Here is an 18,665-nt window from a genome sequence, read left to right as displayed (position 1 = left end):
GTTGTTTTTTTTCTACTATAAGGGAATAAAAAATAAATAAAAGAAACTTTAAGGGTTTGTATAAAAGAACTCCAGGATCAGTTGTTTCTACTGACTGTGTACAGTTTGCTAACAGTGTGTAAATGTGCCTGTAAATACCTGTCTGAGGATGATGATGATGATGATTCAGTCTGCAATGGAAATGTGCTTTTATTGTGAAAAGGCAGGAGGCCAAACACAATTTGTATCATGTAAAAATAAAGTTATAATTTTAACAGTTCTCAGCTGTGCTGTGGCATCTCAAACTTCAGTTCTGATGTCATGATGACATCATTTCTCACGACATCATCATGAGAAGTCTGGATTTTCTGTTTCCTGGGGGGAAACGAGGCCCTCTGGACCTGTAGCAAAAAACATTTTTCCTTCTGGATTATTTTTATCATGTTTTTGACGAAAGAGGTGAGACAGTATGTTTGGATCTTTTTATGAATCGTAATAAATCACCTTTCTTTAGCTCCTAGGGTTGTCACAGCCCCATGACCCACTTTATAGCATCAACCATTTTGATTTCAGACCATTGAATGAGCAGCAGCAGAGATGTTGGTGTTGGAAAAGTCACAAACTTTTGCCATCTCTCTCTCCTGTAGTTTGTGTTTTGCCCTTGGTCTCCCTCTGCTCCAAAGAGAAGGAAAGAATAGTCAGGACAACAGGCTTTTTACAACATGAAACCTTCTTCATCTCTTTCATTTTCAAGCTTTTCAAATAAGATATGAAGTTCATGCATAAGTTCAACAAGAACAATCTGCAATATTAACTCATCTGCTTGCTTTCCTGGATGTTTAGCTGCTAGTCACTACCATTTTCCCATGCTGTCAAACTCCGTACTGGCATCATTACACCAGTCCAGTCATCTTCTTGCCGCCTTCTTTGACCCAGTCAGCCGCCACTCTGCATGCTTTGAAGAAGAGCACTGAGATACATTCTCCCTTTCAGACTCTCCTTCCCATCTTCACCTCACCCGAGTTACTCACTCCATCCAAGCCTTCATCTTAATCTTCACCACCATCAGGACCTAAACTACGGGGGTCCTGCCCTAAATCCTGTCCCCGCTGGGATTCCATTCTGCCATGATGGGTCATCAGAGTCCAGTGGCCAAATAGATGAATTAATTTCTCTGTCTCAATAGATTTTGTTCAGTTCTTCCGAATGATCTCTCCATATTGAAATAATATTTGGCACAGCTGCAGTGTGCATCATTTATTGTTATATTATTGCCTTATTACAGCTGCTTTTATGATCTCACTTGTAACGGAGATTATGGTAACATATATTACAATATTTCATATTGAACCTTTATTTAAATTCATAATAAGGCAACGTGACAAGATAGCATACCTTTCAGTTAAACAAAGGGCAGTAAGAATGTGTCATCATTCTCAAAAATATTTGAAACTACTTCTAGAGAAAAATACTTGTGCTAATATTCCAGCTGTGTGTGTGTGTTGGCTCTTATATGTGCATCATCAACTTGAGCATGGCTCACAGAGATCAATTTCCCGTCGACGAGACAAAAAATGTGAGAAATGACGAAAGCCCTTTGATGAATGTAAGCATTTTGTGTGCACAAAACCCACAATATACAAGTTCTTGAGCTGAATGCATCTGGAATCTGCCTCAGCATCAGCTCTGCTGCAGCATATGCTGGAGGAAAATGAAGCCTGCCATCCTGCTGTGATTACAGATAGTGAATTAACCACATCCCAGCACACATAGGAGAAGTTTGCCTTCAGCACTTTATGACAGCAAGAAGAAGAAGAAAAGCTTTCTGACAGATATTCTTTCTAAGCTTGCCTAACATGGTCTATTTTAACAGAAACCACAGCCAAGGAGTTTTGTGGCTTAAACCTAAACGGTTTAATGCATATATTCCACCGTTTAATCTCAGCAGTCCTGCAAAGTGCTTAACAATGTGTCTCGCATTCACCCATTGACAGGAATGCCATGAGAAAGCAGCATCATGCTCAAGGACACTAATAAATAAATAGAAATAGTAACTATGTACACATGTATCCTATCCTGGTCTCCCAGGTATTACCCAACATCAGCATCAGCAGCAGATTCAGCTTACTTCCTCTGACTTCTCTGACGTCATTTTTGCACATGAACAATAAGAATGGGCACTGGGTTGTTGCTGTTTTGTTATCACAGACACCCTAAATTACCTTCTAGATGCGCCACTGCTCCCAGTTTAGCTCGTGGCCCGTCACTGCGCATGCGTAAAGCCCGGTGTCCGGTGTCAGGCTGTCAGCAGCTGTTGAGTCCATGAACGGCAAGACCGAGACAGCGAATTAAACACACCCAAATAAAGCGTGCGGACCAGGTTCTGGACCGGCTCAGAGACGAACAGGTCGGGGCGGATTCAGCAGGACCAGCTGGTGATCTGCAGCTGGAGCTAACGGAGCTAACAGGCTAACTGACAGCGGACCGACAGCTCTTATCTAACGGGCTAACGGACAGGCCAGCGGCTCGTGGTAACCACGCTGCACCGTGCGGATCCGCCTCGACCCGATCTAATTTTTGGACTTTCGGAACCTCCTGCAGCCGCATTGTTTACGGAGTCCAGCGGCTGTTTTTTTGTGAAGCTCGACCGGGTCGAGGACGCTCGAGAGCCGTCAGAGCACGTCAGCCCGGACAAGATAGACGCTCTCTGACCGGTTCGGACTGGGGACCGGGAGCCGAGATGCTGATAGGTAAAGTAGACTGGATTTAGTTCGGTGTTACAGCTCGATACAGTTGGAGTCAACGCTAACATGCTAAGCTAGCTCGCATCAGCTTGAGGTACCAGGCTGTGACACACACGGACTGGGGTTTCGGGTTCCGCCAACTTCAATGCCAGACTCCATTCGAAAAATGTTGTATTTAAGGGTTTTGCCTCTTTATCAGATAACTGTCGAATTCACCGACCTGACTTACGTCTCAAATTAAATAAAAACGTCTGCTGATAAATTCGGCACACGATTGAGCCTCCAGGTGACACTTCATTAACTCAAATCTCTAATGTATTCCATGATTGTCGCCTCTACACCACCCCATCCCGGGTTCAGGGTTATGGAGAACAGGATCTTTGGAGTTATTGTTTTCGGTCATAAACGTGCAGTCTTGTGTTATATGTTTTCAGGCCGTACTGTAGGGTTGTGTCAGGTTACCATCATCCGGTGCTGTTTTCTGTTTTAATAGTTGTGTAGGTGCTACACAACTATTAAAGATCCCAAATTTAAGAATTTTATGAATCGTGTTTGGTTCGTGTTCTACTGTTTTGTCGTGAATCTAGGGAATATATGCATGACAGCTGGTTACAATGTGTTGGATATTTGTAGCAGTGATGTGTTTGTACTATGTACTGTTTTCTTGTATTTTATTAATTAGTATCAAACATCAGAATAAACAGTAACATGTAATCTGGCAGTTTTACATCTTTATGCAAATTAAACTATACAACATACAAAAGATTACTTTTTGTAAAATGCTGGTAACATAATGCTAATCTAAAATATCTAATATTTATGGAACAGACTTATCAGAGTTATGATAGTGTTATTTTAAAGTATTTTGATTATTTATTTATGATGATATTTTTAACAGGAAGGCTCACATCATTGGATTTTCACATTATTAATGGTGTTTGTTATGTGATTGAACCTTGTGTTAATGATGTATTTTAAAGACGTTGTTCCTCCTCTCAGCAGCAGTCGGTGCCGGATCCGGAAACCCTGCCGGCACGGGCAAGAAACACCGCCGCAGAGGCAAAAAACACCGGAGAATTCGAGCTGAAGAGAACCGGTAAGAAACCAGCAGAGACTGTAGACTGGATCAGCTGCTTACCCCATACACAAACTCACAGGCTAAATTTAGAGGCGTGTCTTAATGTGAATGCATGTGGGTGCACTCCAAGAAAATTGGTTTTAACTTCCTGTGTGTCACCTCCATTCATTTAGAGCATTGATTTTTACTCCTTAATCTGATTTCCTGATCGCGTCATATTAACAAGTTCTGAAAAGTTTGAGCTCATTTATCTTATCAAAGAATTATCTCTGGTGTCTTAATGAGCTTTCACTTTTTCTAATTTGTGTAACTTTAAAGTTCAAGATTGCTTCATAAGATAAGATTGCTATTATGCTTTAATATCACAGAAACACATTAGAACCAACCTGTTCATTTTTCCCCTTGTCAGAACTTAACCAGCATCTTCAGCTGTGGGGAAACATTTTTAGATTTTCTTTATTTCTGCATGAAAGTGACGTTATACAAGTTCTAAAACTAGACAAAAATAACCTAACTAAATGGATAAAATGCAAATATTGTCATTTGTTGTTGATTTATTTTCAGAAAATGACTCAGTATTATTTATCTGTGAGGGGAAGGTGAAAGTGTGTGAGGGATTAGCCGTAGATTTGAAAATGAACTTGTTATCAGATGTTTTTTATTCAGTGGGATTGCAATCAGGTGTGAGTAAGCCCCGCTTTTTCCCTTGCAGGTCATAGATCTATCAAAGTGTGGTTATCATAACCCATGTTAATGTTAATGTTCATAAGCGTGTCATCACTGTGCAACGTCGGTGCACATTCTCCACACATTATGTGGAGGAAACAGAAGGCTGTTTGAGCAGTGCTTTGTAAGTGGATGAGCCTGTTACAGAACTTTTTAGGTTTAACTTTGAAGCATCATCTGTAGAAAAAGGAAAACACTGCATTTCAGCATACGAACCTAATCCCATCTGTGAAACATGGTGGCAGTAGTACATGGTTTGGGCTTGTTTTCTCAATCATGTCAGCAAACTTTGAAGGATAATTTCAGGAAACCTGAAATAGGAGAAAGTCGATCATGCACCAAGAAAATAAGCATCAGCATACACACTGTTAGTGCAAAGAATGATCAGAGAATAATGGAGATGGCCGTGAAATAGTCTGAAGTGAGGCGTTCACGTCAGTTACATGAGCTGAAGTTTGGACTAAAAACTCCTGCAAGCCGGTGTGCAGGACTAATCAAGAGTTATGTTTAGTTGTAGTTATCGCAGCATCGATGGGTTTGCACCAGTTATTGAAGCACAGGTTAATATTGTCTCCCTTTTATTTTTATGTAAATAAATCAACAGCTAAGACCAATATTTATGTTGAATTTGGTTAATATGGTTCTTATTTCTACCTCTATGACATGTTTGTGCAGAAATATAGAAAACTGCAGATCAGCTGTACCAGAGTAAAGCTCTGAGTGCACAGACAGCCTTTTTTTTTTTTTTTTTTTTTTTGCACTTTTGTCATCTGTTCTTTCTTGTTTTGTTTTGTTTGTTTTTTTTTTACAGAAAATAAATCTTTTGAATCTCTGCGTTGATGGTGTTTGAAATCCATCACAAAAACAGCCTCAGCACACTCTTTTTCTTTTTTCCCCTCTGCTCTGCTCTCGCGGTGCTCTTAGACCATCTCTGGGAACACTTCTGTGCTCTTCACTGGCACCTCTCTCTCACGACCACTTAAATTCAAGAAAGGTCGTGACTTACAGTATCAACACTGTAGTTAAGGATAGAGAAGAAAAATTTAAAGAAGATGGTTTTTGTAACCTAGCAACAACAATCTCTCTCGCTGTGGACACGGACCCTAACAAAATGAGTGCAACATCTGCACCTGAGTGTTTCTGTTCTGCTAATATCCAGCTGTTTATGTTTATGCAGTTTAAGAAGCCCCCTCAGTCCACATGTCTAAATGTGGTCTTTTAGCTCCTGTCTCTTTAAGACCACCTTGCCCAAAAGCCCATTTTCTTCTGATTGGCCAACTCCAGGAAGCCTGCTGAGAGGCAGTACTCGTAGTTATCAGGGGTACTCACTGATATCTCACAGTGTATGATAGTCATTGTCATTGATCATGGAACCATACCTTACAAACTGGGCATCAGGTTGTGTTTAGTGAGACTTCTGTTGAGTCGACCCCTGCTGGTCATTAGAAAGAATGCAGGTGAAAGTACTTTACCTTTTCACACTGAGGCTATCGAGTCACTGGCTGTTTTGGAGACTACACAGAGCCTCGTTCACATGGCCTCCCAACCATTTACCTTTGACTTTATGCCTCTGCAGGTTTAAACTGAAGAACAGCTACCACGTCAAATGTTTAGTATTTTTACTCCTGAGCTGTAAAATGCTGACGAGGTGTTGTTGTCACCGTCCGGGGCAGGCAGCCGGTGTTGATACCCAAGTTTGTGAATGTGATAACTAAAAAATGAGGTGACGTAGTAGCACCTTAGGTGTATCGAGTTCAAATCTCAGTGATCTTGAACTCGAGGTCAAGTTTTCTGAATATCTTGTGAATGTAATAACTCTATAACAAGGTGATGTATCATTTAGAAATCGATACCATAGGTGTGTCTACACAGAGGCTGAGCGGTAGCACTGGCGGTTGGCAGTAGTTTAAATATTTGACAGGGACAATCAAAGTTTTTACTTGTGCACAGAAGGGGAAAGTCTCTGTGGAGCCATCCAGCCTGCTGTCTGCTATCTGCTACCTGGGTCTGATTGAAAATGAGTTGATTAGTAGGTGCTGATTTCCATGCGAAGTATTTGGAGTGATGGAGAACAAGCTCAAGTTTTTCAAAGTTTGCTGGTAGCTTTGGTTTTTCAGGTAACTGAAGAAACAGTAATACAGACGTTAAGACGAAGCAGATGTCTCCTTTCATGGTTCATGGTTGGCATTGCACTGGCTGAGTAATGACCTTTAATTTTCCATGACTAAAGAGCTGCCTGCCAGACCGAAGTGAGGGCATCAACACATGTGACAGTTAACTCAATCAGACTGGGTATTTACTGAGTTTAACTGCCCACGAATGAGGACTGACAGATTTCCAGTGAAAGTTTTGAGCTGTGAGTCTTGTCGATAAACAGCTCGTCACATAACGACACACAAAATGTCAGCGAAACAGCTAGCCTGCTGCAGGCGTCCTGCTAAGCTAGCTGCTGTCCCGCTGACAGAAACAGTTTTGGTCTCAGCCTGAAGACACTCAGATCCAATAATAGAACCGGAGACTGAATTATGATCCCACAACACACACACACACACACACACACACACACACACACACACACGTGCGCACTTCAGTCTATTTCAGTACAGCTCAGGCAAACTTCAACAATGTCCATGACTCAGATATGATGGAAAGCAGCTCTCTGTGTGTGTGTGTGTGTGTGTGTTTGTGTTATTTGATCTCTGCAGGTTGTCTGTGTCCAGAATGAGATAATTACTGAGCTTGTAACAGTCCACAGAGCTAAGGGTTTAGTCTTTTTGTTTGTTTGTTTTTGTTTTCAAAAGTTTTTAAAATTATTTTTACAGAAACAAACAAAACAAACTGCTTGTCTGATTCCACCCACGGCAGTTTGTACACCAGCAAACAAACACAACACACACACACACACACACACACACACACACACACACACACACACACACACACACACACACACACACACCTGCTTCATTTCAAAAAGCACAAAATAAACTTCTCCAAATCTTCATCCGAATGTCAAAAAGAGTCCTTCGACCTTCATATTTTACTGTCCGCATCTTTGTTGTGTGTACGAGGTTTCACCTGATTTGTCGTGTGGTCTGAGAGTTCATATTCCTGAAACGTTTCCAGTAACTTTTTGACATTTCAGCGACTGAGGTTCATCCTCGTTGGTTTATTTTCTCCCAGATTTAAAGGAGCTTTTCAAATTTCTTTGAAGTAGTCTTCTTACACATGAGTTACTCCCTTCTCGAAGTCTTTTAATCTTTCCACATGGTTGAACACTGTGAAATTATCATTATTATTTTTGTTATTATTGTATCAACTGGGGTTCTTCCTGGCTAAAAATGTGCCTTTTGATTGCACTTAAGCACGACTGGCCCCCTGGTCGTACATAAAAGCTGCATAATGATGAGACACAGAGTCTTTGTTACTTTATTCGACTGAAATCTCTGCATTTATTGGTATTTTTAGCCCTTTGAGAGACACAAAGGCATTTAATTTAAAATTTAATTTAAAAAGTAGTTTTTTTTTTTTGTCACTGTCCATTTTTGACTTTTGGTGGATGAAACATTTTATAAATAAGAGAAATCCTGATCGGGCTCACGTAGCTGCCACTTGTGTGAGTTTATAGCTTTCCCCTGCAACCCATGTCTAAGATTCACAGCTGAATTATCTTTAATACTTTTGTCAGCAAACTAAATGTCTAAAAAATGTCCCCATAATTCTTGCCGATTATGAATTTTCTATTTTTTATTTATTTTTTTTTTTTTACTGGGAGTTTTCTGCCCTGTATTCTCAATCCACTCAATATACTCTACTTTCTTTTACCATCAGGTCTGATGACCTCTGTAACCTTCAGACTCTGGATGCTGACAGCAGGGTACCCACAGCACTCCCACAGACTGCTCTGCCACCCCATGAAAGCACTCCAGACACAACCACGCCGCATGGAAACGCGTTAGCATGTCCAGAAGATCCCAGAAGCACTCCAGACACAACAACACTACACGAAAACATGTCAGTATCTCCAGAAGATCCCAGAAGCACTCCAGAAGTAACCATACTGCACAAAAGCGCATCAAAATCTCCAGAATATCCCAGAAGCGCTTCAGACACAACCACACTACACGAAAACATGTCAACATCTCCAGATGATCCTAGAAGCACTCCAGAAGTAACCACGCCACATGAAAACACCTCAGCATGCTCAGAAGATCCCTATGAAACTACCACGGCACCCCACCAAGAACCTCCACAGGAGCCCATACGAACACCCCCGTTAACCACTGAAATCACAGCGCTGAATGCTCCCCGTACGCCGTCACCACCTCCCCTCCAGATCTCATCACCATTTCTAGGCACAATAATTTCCCCCGAGGAACCCCTGGTACCTCCTCAAACTGCCCTCAGCAGCTATAAGTTTTGCAACCGGTCACCTCCTGCAGCTTCTCCACATTCTCCTCACAGTCCCAGCCAACCACTGCCAACTGTTACTCAGAGTAATAATACCCAGGATTCCTCCAGATCGCCTCACAGAACTCTTCAGTCCGTCACAGCAGACGGTCAAACAGAGCTCTACAAATCGCCTCCTACCTCACTGCACACGGTTACCCACAATGCCTCTAAGTCCCCGTCGGTGTCTGCTACGCATCCTGCCAAAGCTCCTCCCACTCCTCCATTAAGCCCCTCCCAACCCGATCCTTACCTGCTTACCTCAGTGACCTTTACGTCCAGTGTCTCCTCCCACCTGTACTCCCCCCTCTGCTCCTCCTCCCCCTCTTTCATGCGCTCTCTCGACTCTCTGGGACCTCCCATTAGCCTTCCTCCCATGATGCCAACGGCAACCTATCAACTGACCTCACCTCCTCCAGCTATGACCCCGCCCCCTCCAGAGTTAACCCCACCCCCAGCCCAGCTGCTGGGCTCTGATGATGAGGAGCAGGAGGACCCGTCTGATTACTGTAAAGGTGAGAATTTATCAGAGAAACCTGCAAGAGTAAAGATCTGTCGTGGGTTTAAAATCAAATAAAAGCTCTGGTTTCTTCTCTTTCTGTGCGCTCCAGGTGGATACTACCCTGTGGATATTGGCGATCTGTTTAACGGGAGGTACCACGTGGTCAGGAAACTAGGCTGGGGACACTTTTCCACCGTCTGGCTCTGCTGGGATCTGCAGTACGGCACACATGATGTTTTGAAGACAGTTCGTTGGCTTTTTGCATGGTTTCTGTTGTCACATGATCTGAATCTGTGTCTGATTCAGGAAGAAGCGTTTTGTGGCGCTGAAAGTGGTGAAGAGCGCTCCTCATTACACTGAGACGGCTCTGGACGAGATCAAACTGCTGCGATGCGTGAGTGTTTGCTCTCTTATGCTTTCTCTAAACAACGGCAACAACGTGGGCTGTGGCTCAGGTAACCAGAGTGTCTGTCGGTCCCTCCAGGTGAGAGACAGCGACCCCTCTGACCCCTACAGAGAAACCATCGTCCAGCTCATTGATGACTTCAAGATCTCTGGAGTCAATGGAGTGCGTATCCTTTAACCAAGTTTTCTAATTTCTTTTTTAAAAGATTTATTTTTCCATCTTTCAGAATGACGCTACACGCTAATTAGTGATCAATATAAAAAATGACCCCCTTGTTTGTAATTTGAAAGTTCAGTCACTGCTGTGGAGCTAGCTCCAGCATTTCCCATGTAGCTTTTTCATACTGGAAAGCTGCCCAGTCGCTGTTGTTGTGATTCATTGAATCATTCAGCGGCTGTGCCACAGTCTGGCCCTGCAGTGGGACAGACATGAAGACCTGTGTTATCCTTTCATTGTCTGTGGATATACACCACAGTGTTTCGGATCGACACAATCCTGAGCCCTGTTACTGCAAATGTGAAAAGTCACAGGTCTTTCGTTGCACAGTTGTGAACAGGAATCCTTCCTCTTCGCCCTTAAGGTCGGCAGATCAAAGACATCGAGAAGAAGAAGAAGAAGAAGAAGCTGAGAATGAATTAAACTCTTTGCTGTACTTTCCTGATTATTATCAATTAAGAATTTTTATATTTGTTGAGGTATTTTAAGGTGGTGTTGTGTAAATCTACGCGGGCTGACGACATCATATCAAAGCAAATCTGCTGGTTCTGTTCTGGAGATTCACCAGCACACGAAGAACCGGTTAGCGAGCCGCTATACGAAGCTCAGCGAGGCTGCAGAGCAGGACAGATCCATCCGTGAAGGAGACTTGCTGGAGAGGAAGCTGATTATGTTTTTCCATTCGTTTTTACCAAGTAGACTTGGTACTTGTGTGGTACTGTTTAATAATTAATTTTAGAAAGAGTGGGCTGTTAGTTTCCTCAGCCGTTCTCAGATGTCTGTATGGTTCTGGAAGTTTTGGGCCACCAGCTCTTAAAGTGGATCATCAAGTCAAACTACATGGGACTTCCTCTGGCCTGTGTCAAGGCCATCATCAGACAGGTAGCGCATGCAAACACAGATCTATACAGTATATATACAGTGACTTGGACTTGCTGACCCGCATGGACTCGGCTGTGCGCTTGCAGGTGCTGCAGGGTCTGGATTACCTCCACACCAAGTGTAAGATCATCCACACTGACATCAAACCAGAGAACATCCTGCTGGAGGTTGATGAGGTTTACGTCAGGAGATTGGCAGCTGAAGCTACTATCTGGCAGAGAGCTGGAGCCCCACCCCCTTCTGGATCATCAGGTGATCAGCTGCTATGTGATTGGTCGGAACTAGGAAGCGTTAGTGTCTCTTTTTAAGTGTCAGGAACCTGCTAATGAAGCTTTTGTCAAGTGTTTTCCAATCAAAGTGAGAAATCGATCAGTGAGCTCAGTGATCAGTGACAAACAGAAATGTTTAATGCTAAGACGTGTTACATACAGTTACTGGGAGCTGTGGTTTCCACTCCATCCAGAGAGACATCTACCTGCCTGTCTGTCTGCTTTCTGAGCTGTCTCCTTCTCCTTTCTTACACAGCTCTAACTGCACTGTTTCTCCTGTCTCTCTGTTTTCCTCCTTTTCTTCTTCCTGTTTCTGCCGTTTCCTCCCTGTTTGTCTGTCCCTGTGTGTCTCTCTCTCTAGTTAGCACGGCTCCCAGGGATCTAGAGGTAAGTGTCCAGATGTGATGCCTACTGTATTCAAGTGCAACCTCTAAACACCTAGGTCAGGGGTGGCCAACTCCAGGCCTCCAGAGCCGGTGTCCTGCAGGTTTTAGATGTGTCCTGGATCCAACACAGCTGATTCAAATGGCTAAATTACCTCCTCAACATTTCTTGAAGTTTTCCAGAGGCCTGGTAATGAATTAATCATTTGATTCAGGTGTGTTGACCCAGGGTGTTATCTAAAGCCTGCAGGACACCGGCTCTCAAGGCCTGGAGTTGGCCACCCCTGACCTAGGATATCTTTCCTTTATCTGGCTTCAAATACCCTAAAATCATCAATCAGGCTAAGCAGTCATGTGGAGATTATCGGCTTGATACCTTTAGTTAGAATCACCACAAACTCCAGTGGCAATTGTTTGGCAGTATGTAGTCGACTGAAAACATGGAAAGGTCTACTAGCATATTTTTATATGCAGGTATAGTGTAAAAAAGCACTGTATTGATGTGTGAGTGTAAAACAGTGTGAGTGGCCAGTAAAACTGGAAAGCCCTGGAACCAGTCCTGTTAAAACCAGAAAGAAAATCAGACTGTGTGAATTATTAGACTGATCGGTATCACCGTTCCAACACTGAGGCACAGCAAGATCATTTTTAAAATAATTATTCTTCAGCTCGTGTTGAAATGTGAGAGCAGGGGAGAGCAGGCATATACAAAAGTAATAAATGTAGAAGCTCCCTTATTCATGAGGTCGCCACAGCAGGTAGCTTCACACCAGGGACCTTTTGCATGTTACACTATGGAGCCACAAGTAGGTAAAAAGTTCACAATCAACCTGGTAATACGCTGGTGTGCAACTAAAAGGGTTTGCTGTTTCTATATGGAGCAAAATGGCTCTAAGATTACTTGCTGCTAGTGGGACAGAAATTTAGGCAGGAATTATGTTTTCACTTCTGCTGAGTACTGTATCTCTCACTGAAGCTAATCAGGAATGAAAAATTATTTGGGTCTCAAAAAACTGGAGAAACTCCTTCTGCGAGCATTATATGTGCTGCATACCTGCAAAGAAGGGGTGGGGAACTCCAGCCTCGAGGGCCGGTGTCCTGCAGGTTTTAGATCTCACCCTGGGTCAACACACCTGAATCAAATGATTAGTTCATTACCAGACATGTTGAGGAGGTAATTTAGCCATTTGAATCAGCTGTGTTGGATCAGGGATATATCTAAACCCTGCAGGACAGCGGCCTTCGAGGCCTGGAGTTCTCCCACTCCTGCTCTAAGGTATCTCAAACAGGATAAGTTATCCTGCTGCTGTTCTCCCATAAGAACTGCGTTTGTGACACTGAAAAGATGAGTTCAAACCTGAAGTTACCTCACTCAGCCTCAGATCCTGCCTTGTAGTGCAGGTATCAGATACGTTATAGCTGTAGTAAACTACTGCAAGCTGATTGGCCGAAGGTCAAGAAAAGGAACTGTGTGCATGGGTGTGTGTTGTCAGTAACAACAGGTGTGTGTTTGAGCATCTTGATTACAGAAACATAAAATTGTTACTGTTGTTGTTGAAGCCTCACTGTCCTGCTGCCTGTCTCGCCCTGTGTGCGCGCAGATCGGAAAACTGTCTAAAAACAAGAAGAAGAAGTTGAAAAGAAAAGCAAAGCGACAGCAGAAGTTGTTAGAGGAGAGACTGTTTGATATACAGGTACAGTAGCACTGCAGTAATAGTACTGTGAAACATGCTGCACCAGTCCTCCAGCAGTACTGCAGGGTTAACTCTTCTGTTTGTGTGTTCAGAGGATGGAGGAAGACGATGGTGTGCTGCAGGCTGAGGATGCAGACAGTATCGGTGAGTGTGACCGTTAGTAAAGGCCGAAGTAGAATTTGTTGTCTAACACAGTATAAATACGGTGTTTCTTTGTTCTTAGGCTCTCTGGTTGTCAATGGCAACACGTCCTGCTCTATAGCCAATAGCAAAACCAGCCCAGAGTCCAACTGCTCTTGGTTTGAGGATGGGTGTAACGGCCACGCCCCCGGACGGTTCTCAAGTCCCGCTTCTGGCCTATCAGGGTTCTCCAGCTCAGTGATGTCAGCAACGTCTGAATCTGCACTTTCTACTCAGTCCGGATACTCGAGTGGACGAGAAGGTTGGACACGCTCACACGTTTCAATTTAATACTTCGCCTTTATCGTTTGTAGTCTGTTTTTGTAGCAACTGAGAGATTTTTGGCCCATTCTCCCTAGAAAGACTTCCAGTTTTATATTTCACTACTATCTTTCTCACACTGCTCTAAGTTATTCTACAGATTTTAGGATAAAGAGCAGGTTCTGATCAGGGGACTGAGGACCAGCCCAGGGAGGCATCCCCTACAATGATATGATGATGAAGCAAAGGAGTTGTTCTACTCTTAGCTCCTCCCACAGATCTTTCAGAGGAAGCTGATTTGTGCTCCTTGTATCAAAGGGATCCTCAGACTCAACAATTCAGACAGCCCACTGTCCCCAAAATTCTATCCAAAAATGTTCTGTACACAGCATAAGCTAACCATACTTGAAGGGACTTCTTCAGCTCAATGGTTGGTTAGGGAACTCTGAACTGGAGGTGGAACGTGGCCCATTTGTACTCTGAGTCCTGTAATCTCTGCCAAATGAAAGTTTAAATCTCCTGGACTGGGACCTCTGCCAAACACTCCCACTCCACCCTCGCTATATGCTTTAGTATGCCAGACATGCTCCCCCACCTCATGATCCTACTCGCCGCCGAGTGGTGATCTTTTGACAGTTTGACTCGTCTTCATCCAAACAGCTGAAAGAGTTACAGCCACAGGTCCGATGATGCAGTCAGAAAATCTAGAATTGAGTGGCAGCCTAGGATGTCCTGTTGCTAACTGGACTCATGATGAACATGCTAATGCTCAAACATGGTGTTATGGGCAAACTAATCCAATAATAGAGCACCACCACCCCGGACCACCAGGTTTGGTCCACGTGACCACTGAAGCCACCCAGCAGAAGTTCTTCCAGCACCTCACTCAGTGTCTGCAAATTAGCCAAATCCTTCTAAATCCTGCATTAACACAAACAGCAGTTAAACCAATCAGGTTTAACTGATTTTCCTTTTTTTAAATTTCAGCATTCAGCGCCTCCGACTTTGTCCTGAGTCCTCTGGATTCCCAGAACGCAGACAAGATCAGAGTGAAGATCGCTGATCTGGGAAATGCATGCTGGGTGGTGAGAATCCTTTTTCACGGTCATCTCTTCCTCTCGTTTATTTTCCCGTCAGACCAATCAGACGGCTCCTCTCTCTTTTCCCGTCTTATGTCTCTTTTCCAGCACAAACACTTCACAGAGGACATTCAGACCAGACAGTACAGAGCTCTGGAGGTTCTGATTGGAGCAGAGTACGGACCCCCGGCTGACATCTGGAGCACTGCCTGCATGGTACACGTACTCACTGGTGCAAAATACATAGACATGCTTTACATGCGGGATTTTCCCCAGTCTGACTGTTACAGCATATTCATCAGACCATTGTTGTATGTAGCCATTAAATATTGTCCCTGTGTATAAATAAATAGGCCTTTTATTTCGAAAGCAATTCCCTAAAATAAACGAGATGAGAGCAGTGGTGTGTGTGAAACAACTCTGCCTAAACTCTGCGTTTTATACACGGTCCCTGCACGATCCCATTTCCAAGTCATCTGATCTGGATAATTTGATGAAGATTGTTTTTTTTTTTTTCAAGGTTGATCTGACAGATTGTTTATGAAATGCAGTTTCTACCCATCTGGCAACACATAAAAGTTGCTGATCTGTGTTTTTCTGTTATTCTGACTGGTTTGAGGGTCACACAGTAATGGGAGTGTTGGCTGTCACTGCACAAAATGATGCTCAGAAGAGATTTTGCAAGTCTCAGATTTGGTGTGGTGGTGTCAATTCAGTTCAATTTTATTTATATAGCGCCAAATCACAACAAAAGTCGCCTCAAGGCGCTTTATATTGTACAGTAGATACAGAGAAAAACCCAACAATCATATGAACCCCTATGAGCAGCACTTTGGCAACAGTGGGAAGGAAAAACTCCCTTTTAACAGGAAGAAACCTCCAGCAGAACCAGGGTCAGGGAGGGGCGGGGCCATCTGCTGCGACCAGTTGGGGTGAGAGAAGGAAGACAGGATGAAGACATGCTGTGGAAGAGAGCCAGAGATTAACAACAGATATGATTCAATGCAGAGAGGTCTGTTAATACATAGTGAGTGAGAAAGGTGACTGGAAAGGAAAAACTCAATGCATCATGGGAATCCCCGGCAGCCTACGTCTATTGCAGCATAGCTAAGGGAGGATTCAGGGTCACCTGATCCAGCCCTAACTATATGCTTTAGCAAAAAGGAAAGTTTGAAGCCTAATCTTAAAAGTAGAGATGGTGTCTGTCTCCTGAATCCAAACTGGAAGCTGGTTCCACAGAAGAGGGGCCTGAAAACTGAAGGCTCTGCCTCCCATTCTACTTTTAAATACTCTAGGAACAAATGGGAGGGAGAGCCTTTCTCTTTTCAGAAAGACATCTACTGTGATAAAGTCTACTCTCCTGCTGTGTAATCAATTATTGTAAATGTTATCAGGAAATCATCAGACAGGAGAGGGTTTTCAGGAAACACTGTTAAATGTTCAGTTTCTATGCCATATGTTAAAACAAGATCTAGAGTGTGATAAAAGGGTTTTTACATTTTGAGAGAAGCCAATTGAGTCTAATAACAGATTAAATGCCATGTTGAGGCTGTCATTTTTAGCATCTACATGGATGTTAAAATCACCCACAATAATTATTTTATCTGAGCTGAGCACTAAATCAGATAAAAAGTCTGAGAAATCAGACAGAAACTCTGTGTAAGGCCCAGGTGGACGATAGATGATAACAAGTAAGACTGGTTTCTGAGTTTTACAGCTGGGGTGGACGAGGCTAAGCATCAGGCTTTCAAATGAATTAAAAGTCTGTCTGGGTCTTTCATTAATTAATAGGCTGGTGTGAAAAATTGCTGCCACACCTCCCCCTCGGCCTGTGCTTCGAGGTTTCTGGTAGTTAGAATGACTCGGGGGTGTTGATTCATTTAAACTAACATAATCATCCTGCTGCAACCAGGTTTCTGTAAGGCAGAGTAAACTGTGTAAACTGTACTGCGAGCTCGGTCCTGAGACGTTTTGCTTTAGGCAAATTTAAATTCACTTGGTATTCTAATAGGTGCAGGCAGCAGACCTTCTGATTGCGTGCACTGATCTATGCAGAGAATGTACACACCGCCACCCGTGTGTCCTTCATCTGTGTTTCCCTGACAAGTTATTGATGTGTGATTCAGTCAGTGGTCACATGACTAAATGAAACATTGATTTTGGTGTTTCAGGCGTTTGAGCTGGCAACAGGAGATTACCTGTTCGAGCCCCATTCAGGAGAAGACTACACCAGAGATGAAGGTACTACTGCACAGCTGGCAGTACACTCAGCTGTACCACACACACACACACACACACACACACACACACAGTACTGTAGTGTTAGACTGACTGTGTTTACACTACCTCAGTGTGACTTTTCACTGTGTGTTCAGATCACATCGCTCACATCATCGAGCTGTTGGGGCCGATTCCTTTGCCCTTCGCTTTGTCTGGCAGGTACTCCAGAGAGTACTTCAGCAGGAGAGGTGAGACAGTTTACCTTCAGTGATCCTAAACTGTAGAGAAAGGAGGGGAAAGTTGGAACTCTTGTTGCAGATGGTAAAGCTTGGGAGTTTTTCTGTCCTCCTTATTCAGTGAACCTGGTTGTTTTTAAAACCAGATGCCTCACTCTTCCTGTCTCAGGTGACCTGCGTCACATCTCCAACCTGAAGCCGTGGGGTCTGTTCGAGGTTCTGCTGGAGAAGTACGAGTGGCCACTGGACCAGGCGGCTCAGTTCAGTGACTTCCTGCTGACCATGTTGGAGCTGCAGCCTGAGCGTAGGGCGACGGCGGCGGAGTGCCTGCAGCACCCGTGGCTGCAGACATAGATGCGCACGCAGCCTCAGGGGCTGCACGCAGAGACAGTCGGCGGTCGGGGAGGGTTGGAAGCGTCTGTTGAGTTCACATAATGTGGGAAATTGTTATCTTGATCATGTGTCTGCGCTGATTCCTGAAGTAACTGGATGATTGATTGGCTGAGGCTGGATCCAAACTGAATCGGAGTCCTCACGTCTCATATGTGAGTATTTTAATATGTTCAGTATAATTTCTGATAGAAAACTCCAGTTCTTCCAAGTTTCTCTTTTTTTCTACATCGAACTTAAACCTGCGTCTCCTGCTGACTTGTTGTGGGACTTCCTGTGCTTAAATAAGAGTCAGGTGGACTTAAGTCCGAACAGGTGATGCAGCAGTAAACACAGCCTGTTTCTAAAGACCAGTTTAACCAACATGCAGTCTTTATTGATGTGTCCACTGAAGCGAAATAAGCTGTACTCTTCCTCCTTTGATCTTCCTGTGTTGATTAAGTTTGACTGTGCGGAGGTGAGTTTTTTGCCCTCCCCGAGGTCAAACGTCAGCGATCAGGGCCGTCCTGCTCCTAACTTTTATCAGCCGCTCGCAGACGTTTTTATCTCTTTATGCACACCTCACAAAAGTCTGCATTTTTGCAGGCTTTGCTTGAGGATATTAGCGTAGTGTTGTGACGTTAAATATAGTTTTAGTGTTAATAAGCATGGGAAATGACGTTTAGTGTGTTGGTTTGCGGCAGAAGGAAATGCAGAACTGAATCAGAGCACATCAAAGTTCCTTATATTAAGAAATTTTAAAAAATGTAAATTTTAATATTTATTAGTTACGTTTCATTCACTGTAAGCGAACGACACCAGTGAATGCCAGTGAAGTGTGTGAGGGCGTTTGATGAGCGAGAGGATTTTGTTTTGTGTGTTTGCTGCGTTGGCACCTTTGTGTCGACTTTACTCCAGAGTTTGGATCTGTTATTAGTCACAAAATGACGGGAAAATTAAAGCTGGGCTCACGTCCTAACCTGCTTCATCCT

The 18,665-nt window shown here is 43.5% G+C and overlaps 1 protein-coding gene across 2 annotated transcripts in view; it reads left to right on the top strand.

Annotated features, from left to right (window-relative positions):
- The first annotated feature begins 2,261 nt into the window (after positions 1-2,261).
- srpk3 (SRSF protein kinase 3) overlaps positions 2,262-18,665 on the top strand; it is an 18,622-nt gene continuing 2,218 nt past the window's right edge. The window contains exons 1-17 of one of the 2 annotated variants that reach the window (XM_080898526.1): positions 2,262-2,729; positions 3,726-3,819; positions 8,359-9,491; positions 9,588-9,696; positions 9,785-9,872; positions 9,963-10,050; positions 10,876-10,982; positions 11,069-11,234; positions 11,613-11,638; positions 13,236-13,328; positions 13,421-13,472; positions 13,552-13,770; positions 14,757-14,854; positions 14,957-15,064; positions 17,020-17,089; positions 17,224-17,316; positions 17,474-18,665. The exon at positions 17,474-18,665 is cut by the window's right edge and continues 2,218 nt beyond it. In XM_080898526.1, coding sequence (XP_080754652.1) covers positions 2,720-2,729; positions 3,726-3,819; positions 8,359-9,491; positions 9,588-9,696; positions 9,785-9,872; positions 9,963-10,050; positions 10,876-10,982; positions 11,069-11,234; positions 11,613-11,638; positions 13,236-13,328; positions 13,421-13,472; positions 13,552-13,770; positions 14,757-14,854; positions 14,957-15,064; positions 17,020-17,089; positions 17,224-17,316; positions 17,474-17,658 — 2,739 coding nt within the window. In that variant the 5' untranslated portion in view covers positions 2,262-2,719 and the 3' untranslated portion in view covers positions 17,659-18,665. Of the gene's footprint in view, positions 2,730-3,722; positions 3,820-8,358; positions 9,492-9,587; positions 9,697-9,784; positions 9,873-9,962; positions 10,051-10,875; positions 10,983-11,068; positions 11,235-11,612; positions 11,639-13,235; positions 13,329-13,420; positions 13,473-13,551; positions 13,771-14,756; positions 14,855-14,956; positions 15,065-17,019; positions 17,090-17,223; positions 17,317-17,473 lie in introns of both variants that reach the window. The other variant, XM_080898525.1, reaches the window with a different exon arrangement.

The sequence above is a fragment of the Rhamphochromis sp. 'chilingali' genome (genome assembly GCF_963969265.1).
Source record: "Rhamphochromis sp. 'chilingali' genome assembly, chromosome: 12".
In the NCBI taxonomy this organism is placed as follows: domain Eukaryota; kingdom Metazoa; phylum Chordata; class Actinopteri; order Cichliformes; family Cichlidae; genus Rhamphochromis; species Rhamphochromis sp. 'chilingali'.
The sequence above is the reverse complement of the archived record's forward strand: the minus strand, read 5'-3'. Positions and strand labels throughout refer to the sequence as shown.